The 21934-nt window shown below is 46.1% G+C and overlaps 1 protein-coding gene across 1 annotated transcript; it reads right to left on the bottom strand.

Annotated features, from left to right (window-relative positions):
• Positions 1-888: 888 nt before the first annotated feature.
• On the bottom strand, positions 889-16516 carry LOC135391281 (zinc finger protein 26-like). The gene is made up of 4 exons (XM_064621478.1): positions 16350-16516; positions 12641-12861; positions 9662-10312; positions 889-1835 (listed from the first exon to the last, which is right to left on the bottom strand). The coding sequence occupies exons 2-4, from the start codon at positions 12746-12748 to the stop codon at positions 948-950; spliced, it is 1647 nt and encodes a 548-aa protein (XP_064477548.1). The 5' UTR covers positions 12749-12861; positions 16350-16516; the 3' UTR covers positions 889-947.
• Positions 16517-21934: the final 5418 nt, after the last annotated feature.

Below are 21934 nucleotides of genomic sequence, written 5' to 3'. Positions count from 1 at the left end.
ATGATATCAAAATGACGTTTTCTATGACATGCGACCAGGACAAGATGGCAGTTTTGCCAAACGCATGGCCAAACGCACCTGCTTGAGGATAGTACAACCAGTGGCGTCGGAACTATTTTTTCACTGGGGGAGCGAAAAAAAAAAAGCTACGATAAACATCATCATCATTATCTTTTGCTTACCTTGAGGGCCCATGTGTGCGATGCAGGGGTGGTACACAATTTCAAAACGTGCTCCAGGCAAATTACGACCTGTGCATACTTGTACAGCAGACCTAAACTAACATTACAGGAGTAATGTGTATGAATATGTCAGTGAGAAGATAATGTTAATATAATTACATACAAACATAATTTTGCATATCTTTTATACATACTTTACAAACAAAAATGATAGAGGAGCGCTATTAGCCGCGAGAACGCGTCTTTTTTTTTTCTTTTTTTCGCAGTCAAGGATATTTTTTTAGCTTATTGCCAGTGCGGCAGCTCCAATAATGGAAGACGCAACAGAAGGAACATGAAATGCATGTCTGAGTAGGAGCCGCGGTACGGAACGAGGATTTCATTGCCAATTGTCTCTAACTCTTCTCTAACTTAACTCGCAAAAAAAGTGGTTTAAACGAAAATTCGCACAAGAACTTGTCGCCCTGTGGCAGTGGCCTTTGACTGGGGGAGCCGTGCTACCTCATTTGTAAATGAAGGGGAGCAGTCGCTCCCCCTGTTCCGACGCCCCTGGTTACAACAATGGCGTGTTTTTGTCACCCCTTTGCCTTGAGTCTATAAAACCAATTAGCTAGCAGATGCTGTATCCATCTTATTCACGGCGCTGGTTTGACATGGTGCTAGATCTAACAAACTGCAGAGAAGAACTGCGCGAATTACACAGCTCTGTTTTCGACTCTTTATTGGCATCCCCATCGGCTCGCATTTTCCTCTTTCTTCTTTCCATCATGTATGCTTGGCCCTAACGTGATTCGACAGGTTATGTTTCCACTTGAAAGCCTCCCCGCAGAGATTACACTTGAATGGCCTTTCTTCGCTGTGTGTCTTCATGTGGTCTCCGATCTTGTGCTTCCACGCGAATGCCTTTTCACAAACGGGGCACTTGAACCGCTTTTCCTCGGTGTGAACAACCATGTGTACATTCAATTCCGTGCTGGAATGAAACCCCTTACCACACACCTGACACTCGCAGTTCTTCTCCCCTATGTGAACCCTGGACATGTGGGACACATACTCACTCACTTGGTAGAACGACTTGGAACAAATGCAACAGGTGTTTGTCGGCTCGTCCGTGTGGCGTCGCATGTGGGCTACCAAGAATGAAGACCTCGGTAACGACTTGTGGCACACGTTGCAAGTGGCGCGTTTCCTCACGCGTTTTATACCGAGATGTACCCTTTTATTGTGAACCTTCAGGTACTCCACCGTTGTGTACCCTCTACTGCACGTCCTGCACTTGTACGGCCTTTCCCCAGTGTGGCGAAAGTAATGAGATTTTAAAAAGTGCGGAGTTATCATCTTGAAACAAACCTCGCAGCATTCTCTGGTGTCTTTATCGGAATGCAAAAGGAGCTGGTGCTTGTTTAGTGACACCCTCCATTTGGTGGTGAAGTTGCACTTGGGACACTTGAGCTTCGGCTTGGGCAAGTGCGTCTTGCGGAAATGGTCTCTGAAGTGTTGGGCTGTCCTGGAAGCGGACGGGCATTTGGGACATTTGAAGGGCCTCTCCTCGGTGTGCGTACTACAATGAGTTATGAAGCGCCTTGTGCTCTTCAGTTGTATTCCGCAAACGGCACACTCGTAGGTTCCGTTAGCCTGACGTCCCGGGAGTTCCTATAAGTGAGAGAGTGATTTTTTTTAAAGTTCGAATGGTGACCAACTGTAAACATGCGCTAAACAAGACGTGGATGCACAGGATATTAAAAAAAAATGTGGTATCCAAAGTCTAGAGAACAAAAAATAGCGCCACGCAGACATTTTTTCTCTGTTTCCTATGGAGCATGGCGGTCTCCTCACAGGTGTATTCAGCTACCGCTCGGTATGCCGCCCAGTGGTGCACGAGGTGTCTTCCGAGTGGCAGAACCACGACCTACTAGATTATAGCGACCATGTCATACGGACCCCTTCCCAACGCCGCACTTGAAGGCTAGCTGTGGAGCTACACATCGGCCCGGTTATTGCTTCCTCAATTTCTACAGTACTCTGTACTTTTATCTTACCTTAGTACTTTTGTACAAGCGGCGGATGTCCCACGACAGATGCTTCCTTCTAAAGTTGGTTATCATCATCATTCTACGCGTTTTCATGTGAACTGTTGCTGTCGTCTGCTACAGTGGTGGTGGTTATAGTGAAAGGGCTCGCCGTTGTCGGCCTCACATATGTGGGCAACGTCACGACTGACGCCCTATGGGGAATGTGCGTCCTGGGCCGACTTCTAAGGGAACTGGGCCGGCATATGTCTGAAAGAGTCTGAGGAACACCCAGGAAAAACTCCAGACACCACAGCCGGCACCGGGATTCGAACCCGGGTACCTCCCAGTCTCGACGTGACGTGTCGTACGTCCGCTTCTGCGCGTTCAAAATTCAAATTTCCGTGGTCCAATCATGATGCAGATCTCGCCTGCCGATGAGCGGATCGTGCGAACGAACTCCTCATAGGGGTTGCCGATTATGACATGGTCGTTATAATCTAGTAGGTCGTGGGCAGAACACAGAGCTTCTCTTCAGCGGCAAGCGACGCTGTCGAAAAACGCCCAAAGCTAACCGCATGCAGCGTTTCTACAACAGCGGATGAACGGCGTCCCATGCGAACCTTTCCGTACTCTCTCAATGAAAGAAGCTCCACCTAACTTGATAAACACTTGTATTGCAAGTGAAAACGTCGCTCAGGGAACCGGACATTTCGGTGCGGACGTTCTTTGTTTAAGAGGAGAAGAGAGGTTGGCCATGCTCAGCAGGCCTTTTCGGTACATAGACACGGCTATGCACGGACATTTCCGTGCATGTACAACTCGATGCGCATTCTTTTCGGCGCGGTAAAGCGAAAAGAAAGATTACAGCAGATTATTTTTGCCGTTCCTTATTCACCATATTTTCAAAATTTGGCAACCTTTCACTCATGCCTTGCACTGATGCGCGTCTTTATCACAGAAATATTATTGAATTGTGCCTACGTTACTCTGTTCTTCTCACACTCCTCTTATTGAAAAAGCGCTTCGAACGAAGGGCAGACAAATGCTCACCGAGTATTTCATGCGCCTGTTGTTTTCGCAAGTTATGTGTCGTGTCTGGTGACCATCCTCTCATTTTTCCCCCAATAGCAATGGGGTAGCATTCTGCTCAATGAGCGGAAGTCATCCCCATATCATCGTCATCATGTATTTCTCTCTCTCTCTCTCTCTCTGGTGACACAATAAAATAGAAAAACGTTTGCCGCAGGAGAACATTCTGTGTTGTGGCTAGGTAGTACTTGTATCTGTATTTATTATTATGACACTGAGGAAGCTAAATATCAACAAGTCTTCTGCGGGTTGGTTGGTAGAGGAAAAAGATGGATGTGCTAGTCCAAAAAGTATCGGGACTGGCTAGTCCAGGACGCGTTATTGAGGCCTTCTGGGCAAGACAATATTCCAAATGATTTTCTTAGAAGGCACACCGAGTAGGTTGCGCAGTCGTTGGACGAAGGGACTGTCCCGAACACACAGACACGGAACGAACGGAAATGCGCTCGTGTAAACCCAATACGTAAGGCAGGAGTCCCGTCTTTGTGAATTTTTAAAACACATCTTTTCCAAACAAGTAACATCATAATCAAGTAACATCATTCCTTGCTGCATCGATTTCGTGAGGACTACTCCGCTCTCACAGCCCTGTCTAATATTTCACCCACGACTTGGCATTAGCTTTAGATAATAACCTACAAATTGTCATTCTGTTTTTGCATCTCTCCAGGGCGTTTGACCGCGTGTGCTTAAACTATAGAAAGCTGACACCTAATACCAAGATCATGGCTTTGTTCCGGGACTGGCCCCCTGTGTGATCGAACCAGTTTGTGGTTAAGTGATCCTGCGAAGACTGGGTACCACATCTGGGGTCTACCACAGGAGTCAGTCTTGAGACTTTTGCTGTTTCTTGTTTATATAAATGATACGTTAATGATACGTATAAATGATAAATGATACGTCAGCAAGTAACGTTAATTGTAAAGCACGTTTATTCGCTGGTGACTGCATAAGATACCGCGCGACATATTTAGAAAAACATAGAGATATTTGAACATCCGTCCTCAATATGCCGATATTTTTTCTTTTTTTCTTTTTCTGTGTGCTTTGCTTGCGGCTCACCTTGCTTGCCTCATATTGCATACCTTTGCAAAGCAGTTTAGAACACATCAAGGAGTGGTGTTACAAATTGCAGAGCATTTTGAACATCGACAAAACTGGAATTTTTATGACCGTTACGGTCCTGTAAGAGAAAAATTAAAAATCAAGCAAAATTTCACTCTATGCATTTTCTATGGCCTATCTCACCAAAAACCGCCATTTTCTGCTGTACGCGCACAATTTTCATTTCACCACACACAGGTGGCACCAGCATACAGAACAAGAGTGGAACATGAGGATTTGTGCATAACGTCGGAATCGGCATGTCACATCGTTGTAGGCAGCGCTAGCTGTCTGAAGTGACGTGAATATGAAGCACACACAAGAAAAAATGGCGGTGTTTGTGTGGGATAGGCCATTGAAAATGCATGGCGCGAGATTTTGCTTCATTTTTAATTTTCTTTCTACATGACAGCGCTTGACATGACAGCGCGCGACATGACATAGCGCTTATAAAAAATTCGAATGAAACTTCAGATAAATGGCTATCAGTCTGCCAAGTTTGGGATGGGCCAAACCTAGTCTTCTATTTTTACAGTGCGATCGAAATGTGTAACGTTTGCTAGAATAACTCTGTAGGTGTGACATTCGTTTGCCGCTGCAGGTGACACTCAAGGGGCATTTTCCATCTAGCGCAAAGAAAAGGCACGCTCGTGGGTTAACGGCAGGTGAGTAATCAAGTGACGAGTAGCACTGAAATCAGCCGCAAGAGGAGATTAGATCGCATAGCACCGAGATACGCTTGGCATCATATCTGGACTGGGACATCGTTGGGTACATGTGGGGTAGTTTCATTTTAAGTCGAACAACGTGTGAAAGTCGTATTTTTTAATTCGCCCAGAAAAAATATATGTTAGAGGACAGTTCAAACGACGCAAATCGCGCCACGTGCGACGCTCGTGCGTGTAGTAGTTTCCGCGTAGGAAAGGGGGAAAGTCTGAGGCTGCTTGAGCACGCTTTCTTCTGGACCGACTTTGACGGGATCTAGCACCGCTAATTTTATGTCTAGGAACTGGAGGTTTTTTATGATTATAGGCTGCACCATAGACACTGTCGACAGTTACCCACAGAACTCTGAGAGCCACAGATTTTCTGTTAAAAAATGCCAAACTTGGCGTAAACGTTCAAAAAGGCCAAATTTTGTTACCAATTTTCTTCATGACGGAACGTTTGAGAACATCGAGCTTAGTGCCGTTCGATAGGACGTTGAAAGAGCTTTCGTGCTGTATAGATTTCATTTTTCTCAGCCCAGTTGTTTCTGTGTTATTAACTTGAGAATCACACATGGTAGGCGAAAATTGCCAATGTTGCATCTCAATTTTCTCAAAAATGCCATCTTCGATTTCTTTGATTATTTTTCGAAAGGTGGCGTCACGTCTGTACTTTAGACGTCAAGTGAGACAATCTTTTATTTTTGCCTGAGAGACGCGCAGCGATTTTTTTTTGTCAGGCAGGGTGCACGAGGCTGCGGCCTTGCGCGCCCCACCCACGAGCACGCGACCTTCAACCTCTTCTTTGCTATATGTGTCCCGTTGACGGAGAAATCAATGACCACACTGCGTGAGCTTGTTGTAGTGTCCCCGGAGCATCACTTTACGTTTACCCAATGGTCTCTCAGTTCCGTCAGGCTCATTCAAACCGTGGGAGCGTACATGAGTTGCCTGTGCGCCCTTGACGAGTAGCCCCAGTTCGACGAACATACCGACAAAGCAGTGAGAAGAAACGAAGCGCTTCGTAGAGATCTTTATCCACTGGTAACATCTTAGCTTTTGTTTCAGGTTGCCACCAGTCCCCCAGGAAGTGTGAAAGCCACATCCTTTTCATTTGTAAAAGAACGAAGAACGGAAGTTTCGAACAACGTAAAATGTGCCCATTGCGAGATCCCTGCAGGTGATGGCTGCCACCATTGGATTAGCATCATCCGATAGCTGTACACATGTCCTTTCACATGATATAAGGTGAATGGGTTCAAGCTCATGGATGCCAGAAGGACTACTGAAGACCACACCGAGGGTTTAAGATACCTACGGCTACAGGAAACGAGGGATTTTAGTTGTGCGTTGTTCTGTCGGAAATTTTGATTCCCACGGTAACACTGACACATCTCGGTGAGGGCGAACGTGTTATGCTTGAGAGCAGCAACTGTCATCACAGCGGTCTTACGGGTTTTGTACCACCCGTCGTGGTTCCGAAATAACGCTACGGAGCATAAAACTAATTAAAGCGAGCATGCACACCTTCGGAACTATCACTTATTGCGCCCAAGTTAAGAGGCGACTGCAACCGCGCGACCACAAATCTGTATTCTCAGGTGTTGTAACTTTTTGTCCCCTGTGGCCGTAGTTCTGCCTTCTTAATATGAACTCGCACGACAGCCTCATAGCGTGCGTATGTGCATTGCCTCAAGCACATGTGCGGGAGAATAGTGAATATGCGCACGTGCGTGCGACTCCCATGAAAGTGCGTAATAGCAAGTTCAAGTCGCCCACGAAAGTATTGCCCTGCGTCTCCAAAGGAAAAAATAAACATACGTACCATAAGTGCAAAATAAGTACATAATGCAACACCTGGGCATTAAATTACAAAGCAGACTACGAAGCAAAACGTAAACATTCGAAGAGCGCCATTGTGTGGAAAAATCGCTCCGCGGAAAGGTAGCCCTACGTCTCAATCAAAAGGAGAAAAGGTACTTTACCAGCAGCGCAAAGTACCGGCATAATTCTGCCCCTGTGGAATAAATCGTGAAAAATATTTCGGCTTTTTAGAAATAATTAAGATCGAACATGCAAAATTTTCGCGTACCACTCGTGGTTTTGCGATACTAGGCGGACAAAGAATGCGCTTGAAGCCAGTCACTTTATATCATGTGAAAGGTCATGTCTAAAGCTGTCGGATGATGCTAATCCACTGGTGGCAGCCACCACCTGCAGGGGTCTCGCAATGGGCACATTTTACGTTTTTCGAAACTTTCAGTTTTCGTTCTTTTACCAATGAAAAGGACGTGCCTTTCACACTGCCTGAGGGAGTGGCGGCAACCTGAAACAAAAGCTAAGATGTTACCAGTGGATAAAGATCTCTACGAAGTGCTTCGTTTCTTCTCACTGCTTTGTCGGTATGTTCGTCGAACTGGGGCTTCTCGTCAAGGGCGCACAGGCAACTCATGTACCCCCCCACGGTTTGAATGAGCCTGACGGAACTGAGAGACCATTGGGTAAACGTAAAGTGATGCTCCGGGGACACTACAACAAGCTCACGCAGTGTGGTCATTGATTTCTCCGTCAACGAGACACATATAGCAAAGAAGAGGTTGAAGGTCGCGTGCTTGTGGGTGGGGCGCGCAAGGCCGCAGCCTCGTGCACCCTGCCTGACAAAAAAAATCGCTGCGCGTCTCTCAGCCAAAAATAAAAGATTGTCTCACTTGACGTCTAAAGTACAGACATGACGCCACCTTTCGAAAAATAATCAAAGAAATCGATGATGGCATTTTTGAGAAAATTGAGATGCAACATTGGCAATTTTAGCCTACCATGTGTGATTCTCAAGTTAATAACACAGAAACAACTGGGCTGAGGAAAATGAATTCTATACAGCACGAAAGCTCTTTCAACGTCCTATCGAATGGCACTAAACTCGATGTTCTCAGACGGTCCGTCATGACGAAAATTGGTAACAAAGTTTGGCCTTTTTGAACGTTTACGCCAAGTTTGGCATTTTTTAACAGAAAATCTGTGGCTCTCAGAGTTCTGTGGGCAGCTGTGGACAGTGTCTATGGTGCAGCCTATAATCACAAAAATCCTCCAGTTCCAAGACATAAAGTCAGCGGTGCTAGATCCCGTCAAAGTCGGTCCAGAAGAAAGCGTGCCCATGCAGCCTCCGACTTTCCCCCTCTCCTACGCGGAAACTACTTCACGCACGAGCGTCGCACGTGGCGCGATTTGCGTCGTTTGAACTGTCCTCTAACATATATTTTTTCTGGTCGAATTAAAAAATACGACTTTCACACGTTGTTCGATTTAAAATGAAACTACCCTGTGACAACCGGCGAACGGCACACCAGTCCTTCTAGCCCGCCATATAGTAGTGGGTTATGCCGGCAGCGAACAAGTGCACATTCGTGGAATCCAGCCCTCCCCTTCCGATTTGTTTCGGTTTCAGTCTGTCTCGGGTAGAGGTCTATTGTCCGTGCATCGAAATGTCAATGCACCGAAGTGTCCGTTCTCCGAAACGTCTGCACCGAAATGTCCTAGACCCGGACGGTCACACAAGAATTATGTTTTTAACATGCACAACAATCGCCTGCCGTACGCGATCCACCCGAGCAATCTAAGCAAATTCCTTATGCCGCCATCAATGGGCTTTCCCGAAAACTGGCGCGACCGGATTGAACTCACCCGAGGCTATCGTCTCATTGGGACCACTTGAGTGAGTAGCCGAGTCGCTTCCACTATAGAGTCTCCCTTCAAATCCGCGTAAGCGGTGGAGAGGGGCAAATGGGAGCCGGTCCCTCATATACTTGAGAGAGGGGCCCTTTGATAACGCGGTCTGTGAGGTCCCTGGGTGGGCCGTGTCTTCGAAGGCGCGACCGATAAAAAGGTCGTCGGGGCAGTACCGCTTGCGGTGCTGTTCCTGGAAGATCTTTTCTTAGATCTAAATAGTCCAATTTCTTCAAGAGTCTAGCTTCCGCCGCTTCCCACGCGCGCCTCCGATATCTGCTTGCCTCGGGCTGCGGCTGCTGAGCCGCGTTTCTACTGCTCGCCGCCGCTCGTCTAACGCCGCGGTAGGCCGCTGGATAAAGCGTTGGGGAAACGCCTCATGCGTTGGGCATCCATTAATAATCCCAAGCACATTGAGGAGGGGGTGGGGGGGCATCAGTTACGTCGTCCGTTTCCACCAACAATACTGTGGGGTGTTAAGGAATCTCCATCACTTTAATTGAATGCATCGCCCCGCCTGAATGTCTCACACGCCTCACATAACGTGCAGAATAACGAAACGTAGCCCATGGTCCATATAGCCATAGCAATAGCCCTCTTCTGTTCTTCGTTGAGTGAGTGAGTGTGAGTCTCTCGATGCTGAGGTAAATTTAACTGAAGCACAGCGTATAGTGTAGAAAGTACAGTACAGTGACTGAGCGCGACAGTATTCCGTAGGAAATATAGCAACCCCTTGCTCAGTGAACAGTAGTGGACGGCACCTCAGGTGGCGAATTTCCCCATTCATCATCATTAATTTATCTGTTGACTCACATAAAAAAAAAGGAAGAAAATAAAAGCTTACCGGATCGTGACCTTTCATGTGTTTCCAGATGTTGCTGCCGTGACTCAGCACTGTGTCGCAGACGATGCACTTGTTGCCGAGCGCCGCCATAACTTGACAGCCTGTAACGGCCTCCAACTGCATCGAGACGACAGCATCCGTGTTTTCACGTTCCTCGGACATCAAAGTTTCGTCCGGTTGTCTCCTGCCGGAATGCACCTTCTTAATGTGCCTCAGCAGGGCACCCTTTGCTGAATATCCTTCACTGCACTCGCTGCACTGGAAGGGCTTCTCATCGGTGTGTAGGAAATAATGTTGCTTTATGCTGCTCACGTCAAGCCACTTGAAACAAACTTCGCAACGTTCTCTAGCCCGACCAGAATGTCTGGCAAGGTGCTTCCTCAGCGCTCTCGGCCGCTTTGTCCAGAAGGGACACTCGGGGCACCCGAGCGGAGGACCGTCCAGGTGAGCTCCTATGAAATGGTCACTGAACCTGTTGGCTGTCTTGAACGCGAAGGAGCATTTCGGACACTTGAAGGGCGTCTCTTTTACATGTGTAATGTAATGTGGTCGAAGGAAAGCCTTTCTTGTAGACTGCTTGCCACAGACGATGCACTGGTAGAGTCCGTTGGGCAGGTGAGAGTGTTTCAGATACACGGACGTTGGGACAAACTGAGAAAACAGAAAGGAGATACGTGTGAAGTGGACTGGCAGTTGACGGAAATGACATCAGAAAAATTATCGTCTGACAAGCCTCTCTTTGGCATGTGCGCTCAGTGTCCGAGGACGCCATTGTAAAGTTCATCTGGCAGCTGCAAGTAGCAGTGCTCCAAAATATCGAACGCCAGAAATGTGTGTAAATAAAGGAGGGTTTCCGTAACATGCCAAATACTACTTAAATCGTAGATGAACGATAACGACAGGCTGTATTACTGGTTTTCCCGCCCATTTTAGTCCAAGTGCCATCTGATTTAATCCAGGTGCCTTCTTAAATAATGCAGGTGCCATTCAGTGTAATTGGGGTGCCTTCTGAAATAATCAAGGTGCTATTCAATTTAATCCGGGTGCTATCTAAATTAATCGATGGCGTTTTTAAGCACTATAACCGTTTATTCAAACGACGGACGTCACCGCAGAATAATTCGCTCGCTCCACACTAACACCATGTATTGTGTACATATATGTATACGTATGAAGTTACCGCTCTTTCTCTCCCTCTTTGTACAGTCTTTTCTCTTTGTAAATCAAGATAGTTCTAACCCAGACCTCAACTAGTGAAGACGCTTCTTGCTTGTGTGCTTCGCGATTTAACGGGGCCGTGAGTTTGTAACAACAGCCCCATCTATCGTATCGTTTCCTATAGAGTGCTTGCAATCTGCTAAGGCTGTTTAGCACTGGCTGCCTATAGACCTCTCCCTGTTTACAAACAAATGACGTCAGATGGTACAACAGCGCCACCGACTTAGTAGACTGGAACTACTATATATATAAAACAAAAATCAGTAAGTGATAAGAAAGTCTGTTGATGAGGCTATCACCCCTTTTAGTAGTTTTTTTTTTTAATTTTTTATGTGTCATTCTCATTATAAACCTTTTGTAGGTTTAGACTGGCATTTTATATATTACTTCTCTGCTTATATTAAACATCTCGCCTATTTTAAACTCGTCTCATCTTAATCACAGTGTTGGCACATTATGACCTTTGTTGTCGATGTGCCACAAAAACTCTAATCATCAGAAGAAAGTCACGTTTAAATGTGGCTTCTCGTATTGTAATATCTTTATGTCAAGGGCTTTACCGGAGTGGTGTCTGTACACAAAGCAAACGCGAACTAAGTCGTAATAACAAACCACATTCCGCACAGGATTACGACATTGATTTTCAGACGATGCAACTCTTGGGGTGAAGCCTTTTGTTCTTTCCGCGGAAGACAGGGAACGCGAATGAAGACTCGGAAGCGACTAAAAACGTCGTCTCATTTGTGTGTACTACTGGTACAAAGTAGAGTCACTAAATAACTTATTAATGAAGCTTATTTAGTGACTCTAGTCGAACAACGTGCCGCCAGTTAGGCAGGCATAATTATAATAATAATAATAATAATAATATTTTCATATGAAATCAGATTGCATTCCTAATTATGTTTCCTATACTGGAACAACCACGTTTATGCTATTTTGCAGAACTGTGACATGCAACGCACTGAAGAGACTTGAGAAATTTTCGAAATTGCAGTCTTTGAAAAGTGGGCTCGGAGTAAGTGGTAGAGAAGAGTATATCCGCGAAGGAAAGTGGTGAAAGAGTGTGAAAGAGAGATAGTTTTCACGTCTCTGCATATTTTTTTTTACGCGAGGACAGCGAGGACAGCAAAAGCAAGGCGGTGCGATCAGAGTAAAGACGAGCAGAATATAGTTAAAAAAGGTACAAGTCATAGTCTCGCTACATTTACTATTCTTATCTTAGAGTGCGAGCGCTGCTGAAAAGAGTAAATTGGTATAAATGACGGCAAACACGATAAGTTAAAAGAAACTTTTGTTCTTTATGGACTTACAAGATGTAGCACCATAACAATTACTCCATTTCGGGACTAAGTACATGCTCATGCCAAGTTTAGTAAACTTCGATGTTGGGAGACGAGAATGATGGGTTGTTGTAACATTGGGGACTACAAAATAGAATAGAAGTAGAAAGAAAAAAATAGAAACGTAGGTCGCACTGGTGCGACCAGCTGTTCCGTGACGCTTAACGTGTGAAAGCACTGAATGATTCAAAAGATTATTTCAGCACGTATGTCCTTGAGATAGGTCGCCAGGGCACACAGCGCAGGTTGTTGGTGCTGCTTTGGCCAGCTCCTCAGTACCTCCTCAACAGTAAAAGGTCGGCTGTCAAGTTTAGCGAGGGCGTTCTTCAGTGATCGCCGACTACAAGCTGTAGTTGCTCCCTAATTTACTCTTTGTATTTCCTTAGAATGTACGTACTTGAAAAAAAAAAATACTTACAGGATTATGAGACTTCATGTGTTCCATGAAATTCACGCACTCCTGCTCCTCATGGCAGACGATGCATTTGTTGCCCAATGCTGCGACGACGTCTCTGATCCTGTTCATAGTTGCATTCGGGGAAACAGAATTTGCTGAACTCCAACTGTCGACTGGTAGCAGAGGTCACGTGTGCTAGAAGTACCAGGCTTCGTTACAGCATCTTTGCCTGACGACTTCACCTGCTCCGCAAATACGGAAGACATGTAGGATATGCAACGGTGTCAGACTGCCTGTCGTTTCAACAAGTGTTATCTGCACATGGTAAGTTTATCAATGTGTTGCGCTAACATATTCAAGCCAGGAGCGCGTTGCGAAGACGGAGCAGTGCGCCCGATTATAGCGCGTGCACAGAGCCGTTGCGATGTCACTCAAATCGGCAGTATGAGACACTCGGAGCGGCCACTAAACAGCGAAAACCAACTTTGGAGTGCTACACTGCTCGCTCGCTGATGCCGCTTCCTGTTGTCTGCTCATGCAGTGCACAGACGGTGGACACGTTGGTTGTGTTTGAACCTATACTATAGCTACGTTGGAAGAGACGGCGGCGGTTGTGAAGGCTTTTCCTTGTAACAACGAACGAAGTGGAAAAGATAGGAATTTGTAACAGACTCCATAGGAGCTGTTTACTATGTGAAGATGACTGCATTAACGACCTGCAATTCACGCGAATAACCGCCGTTATCCGTCTGAAAGTTGGCCACTAATAAGAAGGCATGATAACACATTATATATATATTACATGTATTAATTATATGTATATTACAGTATATAATATTATATATTAAATATTACAGATTTCTGAAGTCGTAGCATCGGGCAACCCGTATTTGCTTCCGAGCCCACACTTTGAAGGTCGTCTGAAGTACGTCACGGAAAATCTCAAGCACCCTGGAGCTTGTCGTCTGCTTCAAAGCCCCCATTTCGAAACGGATGCGCGTCCAGCGGCTCGGAGTCTCGCACTCCCGGGTGCGCGAGTGGTACTTGTGTCGGGAGTGGAGTCTGAAACACTCGCGCTCCTGGGCGCCTACTTAACGCAACATAGGTCCGCATGGGGCACGATTAGGGTGCCTCAGTACTAGCTCCCTCTAAAGCCAGTATTCATGCTCCCAGGCACAATAAACCTGAAGCGCACCCCTCCCCTGTTCCCAAGACATCACATGACATTTTTTGGGGGGTGCGGGTGACTATTATGCCGGCTGCCGCATTCTTGCCCACCGTGTTGTCCCCCCCCCCCCCCCCTCGGAACGGCTCTGCGAGTGCAAGTTCAGTGTACTTTTCCAGCGTGCCAGTGAGTGCGAAGTACGGTGTCTACCGCACCCAATCAACAGTGGTTTCGGAAGGTACGATAGCTTCAGGTCACGGCACTTCTGAAGCCACGTCATCAACGGCGTACTAACACTCACTTTTAGTGAGTTTTAGTACACCGTACGCTGTCGCGTTTGCGTACATAAGGAATAGCGTGCTGGATCTGCGCAATGCGCAAGGTGGAACCAGCGTCGTATGTCCCCTACCGACGCTGTGCAAAATGTTGGGTAGCAAGGGCACCTCGCTTGCTCTGACTAGACGATTTGTCTGCGTCGCGACTCTTCCTGCTCTACTTGGCCTTAGAAATAGCTAAAGTTGCTGACTGTTGTTATGGCACGGTTTCTGGCCCATGAACTTCCTGGACAGATTTTTGGACAAAGTAGTGCTGTCAAAGGGTCAAGGATCTGTGAATGCGCATAATTCAGCTAGTGTTGAAGATTTCGCGGGGCATTGTCGCAGCGTGTGCTGGCTTGGAATCATGCCAAAATCCCTGACTTTTGCGAAATTCTATTTCCGCACGCATGTAATCTCAGCAGTTGTTGGTTTCCCCAATTGTTATGTGTGGTTGAACGGTTATGGTATTGCTATGGTTGGGGGTAGATATATAGAGTTAAAACACGCGGAGAGGTAGGTCACAGCTACGTTGGTCACCGAATTTTCATAAAGTATTCACAAACGGTACAGGTGATAATAAATTTCGATTAAAATTGCCATGGATACTGAGCTGGCATTTCCTTGGCCTGGTGGCTCTCTGGCATCAACAAAATTATGTCTGTGAGAGTTCATTGCACAACTTTAATAGTATACTCTGCAGAAACGTTCGAAACGAAAATGAAATTTCGAAAATGCAGAACTACACAACAATGTTTAGACATTCTGTCATTGAACATGGGTGGATTTCCGCGTATTTTGCTGCACACTTAATAGTGAGTTTCAGTATGACGTACGCTGTCGCCTTTGCGCACGTAAGGGACAGCGTTGGCTGTTCGCACGCGCAAGACATAAGCAGGGCTTTGCGCTGAACAAAGACTCTATCCCTTCCGTATACGCAAAAGTGACAGCGTACGGTATGCTAAAACTTACTATATCTATTACGGGCCTTTCCTATATGGATTATCGTGTAGGACCGTAATTTCACCTCTCCCTCGAATTCCACAAGGAATGTATCAAAAGAGAACACCAACCCATCCGTTAGAGACCAGGAAAACTAAAACCCACCGAAAAATAAATAAAAAATGAAGAGAAAGGAAACCGCAAAAACCAGCCACCGTAACAATGTCAAACCGACGGAAGAAATTGGGAGTATTCGACTCCTTTTTCACTTCGGCGAGGTTTGCCTTGCAAGAGTCATGCATAGCAAGCTCTTCGCGTCTCATACATGTTTCATTACAAAAAAAAAAAAAAAAAGAAAACGGACGCGCAGTGTAACTTTGTCTAACCTAGAGCCACTAAATAAAGGTGCGCGATTGTATAAACTTCGCTTTAGTGGATACCATTTAGCGAGACAAGTGTAACCGAAGGAAAGCAGGAGACCCGCCCCGAAGTTACTACTCAAACGTTAACACGTGGCTCGTAGAGGGTGCTCCAGCTGCTGGAGAAACTCTACAGCATGGAGCGGATAGTAAAACTTACTGTTAGAGTTTTAGTGCATCGTACTCTGTCGCCTTTAGTTATTCATCCAGCTCTTATATCTGTCATCTTGTAGAAGAAGTTCCAACTCGTTCCCAGTCTGTGTAAGTGTAAGAAACTCCCAAGCCCTCTTGCTATGAGATTTTCTCCTGCAATTTCTAAGAAAGCCTATTCTGTAAGAATCCTGTGAGAAAGGCTTTCTCTCTGGAATCTTGAGATAATCTCACGGTGTTAGCAAGGAGTCCTGAGAGATGGTGAGAATAAGTTGTTTTCTCTTAAAATCCTCTATACTGAAGTTTCTCTTAAAGATGCATATCTGACAATGATTTCGTTGAAAGATATTCTGTGAGACGTGCGATGTTGAAAACTTAAGAGAATACATCATTTTTGTGAGAAATCCTAAGAGAAAGCATAATTCTTGTGAGAATATCCGTAGGATTTTTGAACAAGGTCGAACCTTACGCACGCAAAGGCGACAGCGTACGATGCACTGTTTCTCTCTAATATATAGGCCGATTGCATTTACCAAATAAATGCAAAGAAAACTCGATGATCTTGGCAGCTCAAGGCTCGACACAAAAGGTGTTTAAGTTTATTCGCTCGGAGACGCTCCGAGGCGTGCATTCGCTAGGAGTCCGAGCGCCTCCGAGCGAATAAACATAAGCGCACAAAAAGGCATATCATGTATCCCTCCAAAAGCATCGACTACGAACATGTTAATATCGCAACTTACCATTCAGCACTTCCTGGGACGCATCTTTCTGGCAGTTGAAATCACGCCTGGACAGTTCTGACAACCTTGCCAGATATCGGCCCTAGATGTTTTGAGGAAGCCATCCAATGAGATAGCAGGGACGAAACCCCTTTTGTTCTCTTATGTAGACCAGAGGTTATCTCCGTTCCGTGTCCATGGAATGTTCTTTCTCAGGTTGCTGGGTTTTTGTCCCCGTGGTAGACTTCGACCCCGTCAGTGCAGTCTGATGTAAGATGATCATCGTACACGGAACTGCCCCATTTTTCTTTTTTCTCTCTCTCTCTCTCTCTCTCACATAAACTTCGCTACTTTTCTTGTCGTGCCACCATTGGGAGTTTTAAAGGGGCATTAAAATGCAAAAACAAGTTCACTTCAAATTACGTTCCACGCAATGTTAATTTCGTACATGTTATCATAATTCAAAACTTTGATTCCGTTACGGAGCTACAATCGAAATTTTACCTGGGTCTCTCTTGCTTCGGCGCCAAGCAGTGAAAGTCGTTTGAGCGGTATATTGACGGTAGACCACGGTTGAGTCAAACGGGGCGATGTCTCATTCAGAACTCACGCCTTTTATTAATGTCTCGCAAAGATGCAGTTCTGAAATCGCCTCTCGTACAACTCCAATTCTACATTCTTTCTTCGCGACTTGATTTGACGGTGGTAGCTCATAAGCACCAAATGCTCATAACCTCCAAACGCCCATATATGCACCGAAAAAAAGTTTGTGGTTTTGAGCGTTTGGTGGAAATGAGCAGGAGGGGAGAAGCTGCTCATAAGCACCAAACGTCCAGAACATCCGAGTGCTCATATATGTACCGAAAGGCGGGAAACCACAGAGGCCAGGTCTTCCTCTCCCGCATTTGGAACACGGTCATAGGGTGAGAAAGGTGGAATTAATGGAGACTACCAAGTCCAGTTTGGAAGTGGAAGTTTATCAAGTTTGAATTCGGCTGAATGTGTGGGTTTGAATGGGGTTATCGTGAGTCAATGTGTGTTTGAACGTGACAAACACGTCCACCGCCACTCTTCTCTTGTCATGCGCATGCAGCATGTTCCTAATTGGTGGACTTACGTCGCGAGACAACTGTGATCACGAGCGATGCCACAGCTCGCGTGGCTCAGTGATTAGCGTGCTGGCCATTTCACGTCGAGACTGCGAGGTAGCCATGTTCGAATTCCGGTGCCGGCTATGCTGTCTGGGGTTTTTCCTGGTTTTTCCTCAGACGCTTTCGGACATATATCGGCGCAGTTCCTTTAGAAGTCGGCACAGGATGCACATCCACCAGGCCGCCAGTCATGACGTTGCCCACCCCTGTGAGGCCGACAACGGCGAGACCTTTCATCATCACCACAGTTGATTAAAAATTCGCCTATAACTGAGGTAGAGTGTGGCTGACAAAACGTTTAAGAGAAAATGTGGTCGATGGACGGATATCAACATGGAACGCCGTCTACACCATAGCTGCTAAAGCTACATAAACGAGTAGACATAAGAGAAAACGAGTAGTAAAAATAAACTGAAATAAAATTAAACTGAATATATGTTACAGAATCAACGATAACACCCAGTGAGCTTGAACTAGCGGTGCAGGAAGGAGGCTTGGCGCTGCACAGCGTCGCAGTCAGGCACTGGCGTCATCGAATGGTTCTGTATAGCATTCGCTACAATTCCACAGTATAAAGTCTGCGTCGTGAAGCGTACATTAGAAGTAGTTTTGGCATGTGTTACAACGTGTGTGTTTTTGTATGTTCTTGGCTTTTTAGATGTTTTTGAGGGTCTTATTTTTTTTTAAATTCCGTGTTAGCGTCGCGAAGCAACTGTGGCTATGAGCGGCGTACAGACGTGGACAGATGGAGAGAGGACAGCAGGAAGGAGTGGGGGGCACGGGGGTTAGTATGCGTTTTGGGCCGACTTCAGGGGGAACTGTGCCGACATTCGTCTGGAAAGTCTTCGGAAAACCGAGGGAAAAACTCGGACAGCACAGCCGGTGACAGGATTCAAACCCGTGTCACCTCCCAGTCTCGGCGTGGAAAGCGATCATCCTAACCACTATGCCACGGAAGCTGTTCCTTTGTCTTTTTTTCTTTTTTTTAGGGTCTACATACCTGTCTATTTTCATGGTTTGAGCACGTAAATTTCCGAGTTCTACTTATAAGAGGAAGTAACGTTGTTCTTGAATGCCTAAAACGGTGGGTAAACAGAAATGAGATCCAATCATCCAAAGAACCAAGCCAGTCATCCTCCAGACCGAAGATTGAAGAACTATAGGAGCGAGAATGTGTAGAGCATGTTGAACGAAGTTCCGGAAAAAAATAGTCCCGGAAAAATTGGTCCCTGGTTGCGTGGCGGAAGAAATGGTCCCGGGCGGTTCCGTGTGCCCAAAAATACAGGAGCGTCGTTGTGGACATCTGATGAACCGGGTCATTGCCAATCAAATGCTATCATTCGCCCTCCTAATTTGTTCGAAATTGGAAAACATGCTTTTTTTTAGTCAACATTAATCTTAGTGAACAATAAATGCTGCACGCCATTTAATGAGGGACATAAAAGTGGTTCCATTTGCTGCACCGCTTGTATTGTACAAATTGCGTCTGTTCTTTCCGTTCCTCTCTTTATTTTGCGGAGTACAGAAAACGCGACAATATCAGGAAGCAATTCTGCAATGTCTGCTACCTTCTCCTAAAAGTGACAAAAAAAAAAAAAAAGAAAGAGAAAAAAAGGAAGACTCGTCTTTCTGCAGAACGAAAATTCAAATCGCAGTTATATTTCTTATTCTCACTGATCAGGCCATATTTTCTGTTTTGTCGACCAACTCGTGGAGTGGTAAAAATTGTTTGGATTTCTGTAAAACGCTAACAACTTGGAGCAGTGTCACTGAGAACTTGAACTGGAGAATCGCAGCAAAAATTTTGAAGTAAAAATGGTAGACATCGATGCCAATGATCTTATAATGGAATACCGTTTCGTGTTATTGAGAAAAAGCGAGAACGCCAAACACACACACACACGCACACAGACAGACAGACAGACAGACAGACAGAGATACGATGATGAGATGGGGCTGATGCCGGCCAGCAGGCTGGGCGCTGCCCCAGTGCCTCTTGTACGTGATGAGAGATGATGATGAGGAGTCCGGTCATCAAAGCAGGGTGGAGAGGCGTGTTGATGACAGGAAATCCCAAAGGTGACGCAGAGCTTTGGTGTGTATGAGCGGGGCTGGACCATGGGCCCAGCACCTTGCCTATGGTAAATGGGCGATGATCGATCTCATGCAGTTCGTGCTGCAAGATCTCCCGCCCCCGCTGGTAGTCCGGGCAGTCCATAAGTAGGTGGTGCAGGTTTGCGCGCGCAAATCATGATGCACAAAGGTCCGAGGGCGCACGGCCAAGACGCTGCCTTATAACTGGTGTAAATGCAACATTCAGCCGCATGCGGTGAAGAAGGGATGCGTAGTGTCGCGGAAGGCGATGAGGAAGCGACAGTGAAAGAAAAGCATCCACTGCGTGGAGCAGAGAGTAGGGTGTAATGTCATGCAGCCGTTTTTTTAACGTACACATACAAGAAAGCCCCCAGGAGATATATCTGAATCCTTGCATTTGCGTCAGGATTCTATTTTCTGACCACACCAGGTGCTGTCGCTGATGCTGAAAGAAGCCTCAGCACACTGAAACTGATGAATCAAGAATATCCTCCGCTCAACCATGAGAGTTGTCATGCTTTCTGAATTCGTACTCAACCGAAAGCAAGATTATCATATCTCTTGACTATATGACACATTGATTAACCAACTGTATTCACTGTACGCCTATGTATGCATAATATAAACTATCATCAATGCCTACGTCAATATCGTATTCTAGCTTCTGCATTGTAAGTGAGCCCGGGCATATGTTCGGAGGGGTCCACGCTCTTCGTTGCTACAGGCCAGGAAAAATGTCCCCTGAGGAACATTCATTTTTGATACGCGTGGACTGGTTGACTTCGGACGTTGATCTTTTACTATGATGGTGTAAATACTTGAATTTTTGGCACACCGAAGCGTGTAATCGTATATCCTATTCCATTTCCCAATCAAATATGGAATTCAGTGTTCGAATTCCGAATCGAATTGATGTTTCTTCTAAACCGAATATATCTGAATAGTCCCGAAGCTGCTCACGTAAGGCCGGCACATGGAGGGCATAAAACAGATTGAGCGCTATATCATCTATATACTTACACATACATACCGTACATGTTTATATTCCACCATATGCTGTATATGTATCCGATGCCGTTTATTCGTGACACTGTAAACGTAATATGCTAGTCAGCTAAAATAAGTGAATTATGGTGTTTTTGGTCAGTATTTAGCGATTAGCTTAACTCTTGCTTCATATCACACTCCGGCACCCGGCTAACCACTGAGCCACGGCAGCTGGTCGAGAGTGGAAGGTACCCGGTTTCGAATCCCGGTCCCGGCTGTGCTGTCTGGGGTTTTTCCTGGGTTTTCCTCAGACGTTTTCAGACATATGTCGGCACAGTTCCCTTAGAAGTCGGCCCAGGACGCACATTCCCCCAGGGCGTCAGTCGTGACGTTGCCCATCTCTGTGAGGCCGACAACGGCGAGCCTTTTCACCATCACCACCACCGGCACCCAGCTTTAGAGGACAATGTAAGAAGACGACGAGCAACAGCGTTTAGTACTTCGTGCAAGCCCCTAATGGCGAATTCGGGTGGTCATTTCGTAGCAAGTTTTGTTTTTGCCAGATCCCGAGCAGTCATGTTCACTTGGTCAAAATGAAGCAATCTCGCATGTTCGCGTGGTGCTTTCCGAGCGCTCGGAATGCTAGCACTTTTTGCCCGGTCTCAAAACGATCGAGCAGCGGATTGCTCAACTATATCCGGTGTCGTCACATCCGCACTGCAACGGTGGCGAGTGCCCTCATTGGTCCGCACGTTGAAATCACGTGGCTTAGCGACGACAGAACGCGGAGACGGGCGACCTCGATGCCCCTAGAGTGATCCAAGTAACTAAAACCGCTAGATTCCTAGCACTCATGTTCGGGTGGCAACGGTCACGTGACCCAGCTCGGCCTCCGACCTAGCAATTTCCGAGCGCTAGGCCGTGTTGCCACGAAATGACCACCCGAATTCGCCATAACAGTGTGATTTGCTACATCATTTTTGTTGTTACTGCTAACCATCACGGTACCATTACCATTGTTATTGCTAAATTGTCTACGTGGGGAAACCACTAAAGAGGAAGCGCAAGTATAAGATTGCGAAGACGGACAACACTTGAGGGTTACTAAGCTTCAGGTGTTTAGCAAAATTTCAAGAAAGTGTGAATTCGCACAAGCGACATCCCTCGCTAAGTGGAGCTGTGTAATGCGAAATCTGCAAAGCAGTGCCGACTCATTGTGTCGTTGTCATGAGCGCGATGCGAGCGTGCCCAGGTAGAGCAGAGGGCATTCGCGTGAAACAGAAGAGCCCTGAATCGTTCCTGGAACCGGTTCGGAACACTATTATATTTAGTTCCGGGTTCAGGTTCAGTTCCAGTTCGTGAAAAAATTCCGGT

Source organism: Ornithodoros turicata, chromosome 4 (assembly GCF_037126465.1).
Source record: "Ornithodoros turicata isolate Travis chromosome 4, ASM3712646v1, whole genome shotgun sequence".
In the NCBI taxonomy this organism is placed as follows: Eukaryota; Metazoa; Arthropoda; class Arachnida; order Ixodida; family Argasidae; genus Ornithodoros; species Ornithodoros turicata.
The sequence above is the reverse complement of the archived record's forward strand: the minus strand, read 5'-3'. Positions and strand labels throughout refer to the sequence as shown.